Here is a 10,012-nt window from a genome sequence, read left to right as displayed (position 1 = left end):
CACAGCTTGAGACTGTGTCCTCTTGTTCTGGTGCTGGTTGCCTGGGAGAAAAGACCAACCCCCCCCTGGTTACAACCTCCTTTCAGGGAGTTGGAGAGAGTAATAAGGTCTCCCCTGAGCCTGCTCTTCTCCAGGCTAAGCAACCCCAGCTCCCTCAGCCTCTCCTCACAGGGCTGTGCTCCAGACCCCTCCCCAGCTTTGTTGCCCTTCTCTGGACACCTTCTAGCAACTCACCAACCTTCCTAAACTGAGGAGCAGAATGACCTCCCTGCTCCTGCTGGCCACCCTACTCCTGATGCAGGCCAGGATGCCATTGGCTTTCTTGGCCACCTGGGCACACTGCTGACTCATGTTCAGCCTATTTCCAACCAATACCCCCAGGTCCCTTTGTGCCTGGTCCCTTTCTTTGATGACAGGAGGCAAACATTCCAACATTTGGAGAAATAATAACATTTGTGGCATTGTGAGTATTTGAACTTGAAACTGTAACACTTGGCTGTAGCTGGCTGTCATTAGATGTTCCTCTCTTATCTTGTGTGAGTTAATGGGTTCAAAGATAATGCTGGGTTTTAAACTTGAGGGAGAGCTGATGCAGTGTGTTAGCACTAAATGAGAGCTAATACTGACTTGTAGTATCATTACATCTCTCTTTCAAAGCAGCCCTGCTGTGTTTGGACTGTTCAGAGTTAAATGTGATGAGTGTACCAGTTTAAACTATCTTTGTAGTGGGGTGGTATTGTTTGAGGGTAGCTGTTAGCCAAGTGGAGTTCTGTGACCTGAAGCAGTGAATCAATTCATTGACTGGTGCTGTTGGGTTGCCAGGGAGCTAATTTTTCTTGCCTTCAGTGCAAGTGATTGACTTAATTAAATAAAGGATCAATATAAATTGTAGGAGTTATTGCTGTAACAAGTTTGTTCTGACAGTCTTAGACAAACAGATCCAAGTAAGCGTGAGCAAACCACACCCCAAACATGAATGAATTGTGTGCCATCCCACAGAGAAGTACTGGGAGGGACCTCCAAAGGTTATCCAGTCCAACCCCCATGCAGCAAGCAGGGACATCCCCCACTAGATCACAGTATCACCAAGGTTGGAAGAGACCTCAAAGATCGAGTCCAGCCTGCCACCACAGACCTCATGACTAGACCATGGCACCAAGTGCCACATCCCATCCCCTCTTGAACACCTCCAGCGATGGTGACTCCACCACCTCTCAGATTAAGTTGCTGAGGGCCTCACCAAGCTCCAGAGGAGGGCCATGAAAATGTTTAGGGGTCTGCAGCACCTCTACTACAAGGATAGGCTGGGGGAGCTGGGGGTGTTCAGACTGGAGAGGTGAAGGCTCTGGGAAGACCTAATAGCAGCCTGCCAGTACCTGAGGGGGATATAGGAAGGATGGAGAGAGACTGTTTGCAAAGGCCTGCAGGGACAGGATGAGAGGAAATGATTCCAGACTAGAGAAGAGCAGATTTAGGTTGGATGTTAGGAACAAGTTCTTTACTATGAGGGTAGTGGAACACTGGACCAGGGTGCCCAGGGAGGTGGTTGGGGCCCCAGCCTTGGAGATACTCAAGATGAGGCTCTATAGGACTCTGAGCAACCTGATCTAGTTGAGGATGCCTCTGCTGACTGCAGAGGGGGTTGGACAGGATGAGCTCTGGAGCTCCCTTCCAACCCAAACCATTCCATGATTCTGTAGCACAAGTGCAAAAATGAAGTGATGGGTAACTACAAAACCAAAATTGAAGCAAGCTAAGCTTTTCTTTTAACCCTTTTCCTGAATCTCTCTTGCTTTAGCAACAGAAGAACCTTGAAGGATATGTGGGGTTTGCAAATCTTCCAAATCAAGTTTACAGGAAGTCTGTGAAGAGAGGATTTGAATTCACTCTCATGGTAGTAGGTAAGTTTCTTTTGGTGTTGAGTGCTGCTCATCAGGAGTATATTGATGTAGCTCTTTAAGCTCTGTGGTGATGCAAACATCTTTTGCATGATCTCAGGTGAAAATATGGATCTTCCTCTTCTAGGCTGTTAAATTTAGGGTGTTTAGAGGGAGCATGTCTGAGATGCAAGTAGGTGAGACCTGTATAGCTTGTACAATAAAAGTGAAAAGGTTTGGTGTGCATCTAGTGTGCTTTGCAGGTCTGAGATAAGAGAAGGAATTTGAGGGTGGAAAAATTGAACTGCTTTTGCACTTGAGTACAACAGGGATCCAAAAGTCAAGCTGGAATCCTGCCTTGCATACAGTGAGGCAGCAGGATCCTCTGCATCCTGCACTTTTGTGGCCACAGAGCTGTGCTACAAGATCCAAGCTTTAATTTTAAACAAACCTTTCTAGTTTGTATGGTTGCAGGGGAGACCAAATGTAAACAGTGAATTCCCTAGGGACTGCAGAGAATGGGAAACTCGAGCTGGTACAGAAGAATTCCATGCAGAACAGTTCATTTAGGCTTTAATGATGACCCAAATTGTCATCTCTCCTGCTAGGGCATTTCATTTCCTACCCCCAAAGCCCCTTTTGTGTGAGAGCACACTATGATTGAGGTTAAGTACATTTGTGTGTAGCATAGATATATATGTGACTCAGTGGTTAAGATACTGTTATTATGAAGTGTTTAATAACAGCCAGCTGTCCTTTTGTTGATGTCTACCTTTATCTTTTGCCATTTGGCTGGCTAGATGCTGCTTGTGATGTTTTGTCATCCAGACAGTGGCTATCTGGTGCAGTCATTGGGGAAGTGTGGCCTGTTACATCATAACACAGTTGACAGACCTAGAAATCAAGGGCTAATTGGTGCACAATCCTTGTGGGTCACTATTGTTATCTTCTGATTCCAAAGTGAGTTAGAGTTGTTAAGTTTGAGGGGTGGTTGGTTTGTTTATTTTATCTTGGAACTTGATTGCAGGCTCTTTTGGAATCTAGTATCCAAGTCCTTAATTCATTCTTTAGTACAAAACGGGTTGGTCTTGAATAAATTTTGCCTTTTTTCTGCTGCCTCTAGGAAAAAGAAGGAAGGGGGGAGGAACTGTCTCCATATTATTCCAGAGTTGGGGGATCATTTGGACTTGGAAGTTTCATTCTTGCAGAAAGAAAGTCACTTAAAGCTTAATACATGTAGTAGAACTGGGGGAAGTGTGTGAAATGGCCCCTAAACTTCCCCTGGCACAGCTTGTGACTGTGTCCTCTTGTTCTGGTGCTGGTTGCCTGGGAGGAGAGACCAACCCCCACCTGGCTACAACCTCCCTTCAGGTAGGTGTAGAGAGCAAGAAGGTTTCTGCTGAGCCTCCTCTTTTCCAGGCTAAGCAACCCCAGCTCTCTCAGCCTCTCCCCACAGGGCTGTGCTCCAGACCCCTCCCCAGCTTTCTTGTGCATAAAGCCTGAATGTATTCCATCAAATGTCTGTTCCCCAGGCCACCAAGTTACTGGCATTGCTCTGGACAGGATGGGGCTGCCCAGAGTGGTGTGTGGTGACTTCCTCCAGTACCATTGTGCCAGTAGAGCTGGAGAGAGGGCTTTTGAATTTGGGTGTGTATAAGGCTAAGCAGTTGTTGAATAGGCTAGAGCCTATTATAGAGTAGCTGGGGAGATTACTCCGTGATACTTAGCCACCATAAACATTTCAATGTTTATCTCATGAACTCTGTTTATGCTTCATCTGAGTTACATTGTTTGGTTTAGTAGTGTTTCTGTGCTTCAGAAACTGAAGTCTTGTGCTAGCCCCGTTGCTTTCCTTATTAATCAATTATCACTGGACATTGATTTGTCTTTGAAATCTTGGAGGCAATGAATTTCATAGCAGCCACATTCTAAAAGTCTCATCAGGATTTCAGAAGTCAAATCTTCTGCACTGGCTTGGTTTTGTAGTATAAAAGGCCCTGAGCAGAAGACAAAGTAGGCAGCATTATGCATGAAGTTTGAGCTTCATTCTTGGTCCTTTCACGAGAAGGCATTCAAATAGTGGTTTAAAACAGCTAATCCTGGATCTGAAAGGGTACAACTGACCAGTGGGAGAAATGTCAAGCTTGCTTCCACCCTAATCTTGTGTGGGCTCTTCAAATCCAAGATAGTTGTTGAAACAATTGAGAGCAAGACATAAATATTTGGTCTGCTTAATTCCAAAGTCTATCCTCTCTTGCACTCTGCTGTGTGTGCTTAAGAGGAGAAACATTCCAGAAGTAACCCTGCCATGCTTAGGAGCTCCCAGTTTAAGGAAGCCTTTATGGGGAGATGGTAATTATGCCTATTAGTGTAATTGCACTTGCTTAAGGATTGGGCGTGTGCTTTTCTCTTTCTCCTGCTGTAAGGAGGTGTGGAACAAACAGAGTTGCTTTGCAGTGGCTTTTTTCTTTTCTTCTTCTAAACACTGGATCAGGAAATCCCCCTTTTGTTGTTCTTGTGATGAAATCACAAGGCATCCTGGCCTGTATCAGCACTGCGCTCAGCACTGGTTAGGCCACACCTTGAGTCTGGTGTCCAGTTCTGGGCCCCTCAGTTCAAGAAGGATATTGAGACTCTTGAACATGTCCAGAAAAGGGCAATGAGGCAGGGGAGGGGTCTGGAGCACAGCCCTGGGAGGAGAGGCTGAGGGAGCTGGGGTTGCTTAGCCTGCAGAAGAGGAGGCTCAGGGGGGACCTCATTGCTCTCTCCAACTCCCTGAAGGGAGGTTGTAGCCAGGTGGGGGTTGGTCTCTTCTCCCAGGCAGCCAGCACCAGAACAAGAGGACACAGTCTGAAGCTGTGCCAGGGGAGGTTCAGGCTGGATGTTAGGAAGAAGCTCTTCCCAGCAAGAGAGATTTGCCATTGGAATGTGCTGCCCAGGGAGGTGGTGGAGTCACCATCCCTGGAGGTGTTTAGGAGGAGCCTGGCTGAGGCACTTGGTGGCATGGTTGAGTTGCTGAGATGGTGTTGGGTGATAGCTTGGACTTGATGACCTCAAAGGCCTTTTCCAACTTGGTTAATTCTATTCTCTTTTACTCTGCTAAAGTGATTTGAAGCAACACCCAAGCAGAACTCAGAACTTGGAACATTCTTCTCTCCTGTGGACTTTATGCATTTCAGGATAATCACTTGAGGCAGCCTTTCGTAGAGGTCTGTTCTTGAAGGTGTTCAGGCTTTGTGGCCCTTATCAGAGGGGAGACTTCTACATTTTCTTTAGTCAGTTTAAATAAATCACTTAGGTTTTTTGACAAGCAAATAATCTGATTCATGAAGTGCACAACCCTGCAGTGAGGTTTCCAGAAGGCCTTTCCCCACAGTTCCCGTTTCTTGAGCTCCTCCTCGGTGGTTTTGACTCTGAAGGCTGTGTTGGAAGCTCTCCTGTAGTGAATTGTCTGGTTTTGCTTTCTAATTGTCCCTGGAGCCTTGTAGGTCACCTGTAGATGACAACTTAAAGGAAAATGTCAGGCAGTGCAGTCAGTGCTTCCTTTGTAATTATATGCACACTGCAATGTTTTGGTTTAGACATGGCTTTTTGGCATGCAGGCAAAGCAAAAGGCTGTGTTTTGCAAGGCTTGAAATTGCAGTAAAGGAGAAGAGCACTGATTGTAAAATACTTCTGCTGTTCACTGCAGAAAGCTCAGACTGGGCCAGTGCTGATGTCTTCTGGTGAGGGATCCTGTTCTGTTTGGAATCCCAGAGTTGCCAGGGTTGGAAGGGACCTCAAGGATCATCCAGTGCCAGCCCCCCTGCCATAGGCAGGGACACCTCACACTACAGCAGGTTACCCAGAGCTACATACAGCCTGGCCTTACAAACTTCCAGAGATGAGTCTGGAGAAGAGAAGGCTCCAAAGAGACCTAATTGTGGCCTTCCAGTATCTGAAGGGGGCTACAAGAGAGCTGGGGAGGACAGCAGAGGGACTTTTGAGGGTGTCAGGGAGTGATAGGACTGGGAGGAATGGAACAAAGCTAGAAATGGGTGGATTCAGATTGGATGTTGGGAAGAAGTTGTTCCCCATGAGGGTGGTGAGAGACTGGCACAGGTTGCCCAGGGAGGTGGTGGAAGCCTCATGCCTGGAGGTTTTTGCAGCCAGGCTGGCTGTGGCTGTGAGCAAGCTGCTGTAGTGTGAGGTGTCCCTGGCCATGGCAGGGGGGTTGGAAGTGGCTGATCCTTGAGGTCTTCCAACCCTGGCAACTCTGTGCTTCCAAACAGAACAGGATCCCTCACCAGAAGACATCAGCATTGACAGTTCTATGATGCTATGAGGCTTCCACCGCCTCCCTGGGCAACCTGTGCCATTCTCTCACCACCTTTATGGTCTGTCCTGGGGGTGTGTGTTTATCAAGCCAGTTGGTGGTACTAAGAGCCTCAGATGCTCACTGCTGCTTGTTCTTTGCTAGCCTCATTATCCTCCCCCAAATCGTAAAGCCAGGAAGAAATTAATTAAGCATATGGCAGGAGAGGAAGAACAAGTGACAAACAACTGTAGATGAGCAATACAATTGAGCACCAACCATTCCCAGTGCTTGCTGACCTGCTGTGATTTGAAATCACTCTTTCAGTAGTGTCCCTACTACCACAGCACCTGAGGATGTTTGGTCTTTGGTGTGACCTTCATGTTTGGTTTGTTAGGATGGGTGAAGTGTCGTTGCTGAGGATTTATTGCCTGCTGTTGCCCTGATTTTAGAGGCCTCTAGGCTCTACTACCCTACAAATGCAGCTTAAATTAACATGCTTGCTTCTAAACCTGCTGGAGGGGAAAAAGAAATAAAAATGGTGAATTTTGACCTTTCCAGTCAGTTTTTAGCTTCCCTGGGCTGTGTGGTTGTTCTATCAGTTATGGAGCTTTTCATTGTGTGTATCATTAGGGGTCTACACTGGCATCTACTATGGAAAAGGACTAGCCTAACCTCCTTTTATTTCCTGAACATAACCTGTCTCATTTTTCTCCTGGAACTAACTTCCCTTCATCACAATTACCTCAATTCCTCTAATTCTCTCATCTTCTGGAAACTGTCACCTGTGCCAAACTGTGCTACAACCTTGGCTGCAGCCCGTTTGGAGCTAATGGCATGACAGCTGCCTGCCTGTCCAGGACTGCTGTGCCAGTGGGCTCAGGCCACTCTTTCAGTTCCATCTTACTCATTACCATAGTATCATAGTATAGTATCAGTCAGGGTTGGAAGGGACCACAAGGATCATCTAGTTCCAACCCCCCTGCTGTGGGCAGGGACACCCCACACTACATCAGGCTGCCCAGAGCCTCATCCAGTCTGGGCTTAAACACCTCCAGGGACGGGGCCCCAACCACCTGGGCAACCCATTCCAGGGCTTCACCACTCTCAGGGTGAAGAACTTCCTCCTCACCTCCAGCCTGAATCTCCCCACCTCCAGCTTCATTCCATTCCCCCTAGTCCTATCACTACCTGAGATCCTGAGCAGTCCTTCCCCAGCCTTCCTGTAGGCCCCCTTCAGATACTGGAAGGCCACAATTAGGTCACCTTTGAGCCTTCTCTTCTGCAGACTGAACAGCCCCAACTCCTTCAGTCTGTCCTCATAGCAGAGCAGCTCCAGCCCTCTGATCATCCTTGTGGCCTTGTGAGATCAGCCTCTGAACCTGGTCCTTCTTCCTGCTGATGACAGAATTAGTAGGTCAGAATGTAACTGAAATGAATGAATCTGATTCTTGCTGGTCGAGTAATTAGTCACTGCAAGATGTTTCAGGTGCTTGGATGTGGGGGTGTTTGGTGTGTCCATTTAGGTACTTTCTCTCAGATGTTTTAAATTAGGTGGCTTGACATTAGAGAAGATGAGGTTTAGATTGGATGTCAGGATCAAATTCTTTACCATGAAGGTGGTGGAATGTGGGAACAGGCTGCCCAGGGAGGTGGTTGAGATCCCATCCCTGGCGGTACTCAAGGTCAGGCTCAACAAGGCTCTGAGCAACCCAACATACTGGAGGATGTCCCTGCTGACTGCAGAGGGGCTAAACTGGGTGACCTTTGGAGGTCTCTTTCAACCCAAACCATTCTATCAATCTATGTATTTCACTGATGGATACATTTCACTCCTGAAATTGGTGATCAGGTGGCCAACATTTGGTTTGATTCCACCCCCAAAAGACAACAGATTGCCTTGAGCAGCCGTGGTGTGTTGGCTGCTCGTGGCATGAGCTCGGTGTAAACAGTGGCCTGTTGGAAGTCACACCACTACCATTTCCAGTTCCTTAGCCCTGGATAATCAGGTGCTACTTCACTGCAGAACTGGTTTTGGAGCCATCATTGCTGCAAGCCTGGAATGAGATTCAAAGTAGAAGTTAGGGTTGGGGTTTTTTGCCTACGGATAAGTGTGCTGTGTGAGTTGAAAGCTGCTTCTTGCTTGCTGTTGGCTGAGAATGTTAACCTTGTCTGCTGTAGCAAGCAATGCTGACCATTTCATGAATGGACAAGTTAATAGTGTAACCAAAGGGATGTTCTCACTTGCAGTATTTAGGATGTAAATACCTGGTAGTAGCAGAGCCCCTGTGACCCGTGAAATGTGACTCTCGTGGTTCACTGGGCATCTTTTGCCCTCTGGCTGATTTTGCAGCAGTTCAGATCTTCACTCTTCAATCCCTTTGAGCTGTTACATTTTGTTCCTTTTTCTTTCCCCTCAGTGTTTTTTCTCTAGTGTGAGTATTGCATGCAGCTGTTCCAGTCTGGCTTTCATATGTCTTTGTGTTGAGCTTCTGAGCACATTGATATTTCATTACAGTTCAGACCATACTCCTCTTTTAGAGTTTCTCTTATGAAACAGAATGAGCAGCTTCTAAGAGTGTGGGGTTTTTTTTCCTCCTTATTTCTATTCTGGTGTTGTAGCCTTTTTATTTCATTTCTTTTTTTCCTAGCCACTTACCATGCTATTTAAGGCAGAATGTTTAGATTCATCAGTGGCTGGAGGTTAGAGAGGCAACTAAAGCTGTTGGGCCCAATCAATCTTTGAGGAGTTCTCAGCCTTTATTCCCATCTCAGTTTTTCACTGTAGGTAGTTCTGTTGGAATAAAATAGAATTAACCAGGTTGGAAAAGGCCTTTGAGGTCATCAAGTCCAACCTATCACCCAACACTACCTCATCAACTAAACCATGGCACCAAATGCCTCAGCCAGGCTCCTCTTAAACACCTCCAGGGATGGGGACTCCACCACCTCCCTGGGCAGCACATTCCAAGGGCCAAGCTCTCTTTCTGGGATGAATTTCTTCCTAACATCCATGTTATGCAAACCAAGAGCACAAATGTTAGAAGTCTTGTATTCTTATCTTGGAATGGTGGAAAATTCCTGTCAGCATTGCTAGAGGCTGCAATGAAGAGTGTGAGGAGTGATGCCGTGGTGTGGAGTGACATGGTTGTAGTTTTCCTTCTGTTAAGGCAGTTTGAAGTGAGAGTTTTCTTGCAGGGTCCTGACTTTCCACACTTCACATCATGGTTCTGCCTTCCTACCACTGAAGTTCACAGGATGTCAGGGGTTGGAAGGGACCTCTGGAGATCTTGCAGTCCAACCCCCCTGCCAGAGCAGGACCACAGAATCCAGCACAGGTCGCACAGGAGCACATCCAGACAGGGCTGGAAATGGAAAGTCTCTAGAGAAGGAGACTCCACAACCTCTCTGGGCAGCCTGCTCCAGTGCTCTGTGACCCTTACAGTAAAGAAATTCCTCCTCATGTTGGAACCTCCTGTGCTGCAGTCTCCATCCATTGTCCCTTGTCCTCTTCCAGGGCACTAGTGAGCAGAGGCTGTCACTGTCCCTTCCCTTCTTGCCCTCAGATATTTGTAGACATTGATCAGATCCCCTCTCAGTCTTCTTTTTCCCAGCCCCAGGGCTCTCAGCCTCTCCTCCCCAGGCAGTGCTGCAGTCCCTACAGCATCCTTGTAGCCCTCCCTTGCACTCTTTCCAGCAGTTCCCTGTCCCTCTTGAACTGGGGAGTGCCCAGACCTGGATGCAATATTCCAGGTGGCACCTCACTTATGTCATTGGTGAGGCTTTAAGCCAGGAACTGTGCTGACATCTAATAACTGAAACTGAAGCTTATCAAAGCTCA

At 47.2% G+C, this 10,012-nt stretch overlaps 1 protein-coding gene across 2 annotated transcripts in view; it reads left to right on the top strand.

Annotated features, from left to right (window-relative positions):
- The first annotated feature begins 1,808 nt into the window (after positions 1–1,808).
- SEPTIN7 (septin 7) overlaps positions 1,809–10,012 on the top strand; it is an 88,222-nt gene continuing 80,018 nt past the window's right edge. For both annotated transcript variants that reach the window (XM_068152765.1, XM_068152764.1), the window contains exon 1: positions 1,809–1,901. In XM_068152765.1, the coding sequence (XP_068008866.1) occupies positions 1,892–1,901 (10 nt within the window). In that variant the 5' untranslated portion in view covers positions 1,809–1,891. The remainder of the gene's footprint in view (positions 1,902–10,012) is intronic.

The sequence above is a fragment of the Melanerpes formicivorus genome, unplaced genomic scaffold (genome assembly GCF_026170545.1).
Source record: "Melanerpes formicivorus ecotype bairdi unplaced genomic scaffold, bMelFor1.0.p_v2 SCAF_24, whole genome shotgun sequence".
NCBI lineage: Eukaryota > Metazoa > Chordata > Aves > Piciformes > Picidae > Melanerpes > Melanerpes formicivorus.
The sequence above is the reverse complement of the archived record's forward strand: the minus strand, read 5'-3'. Positions and strand labels throughout refer to the sequence as shown.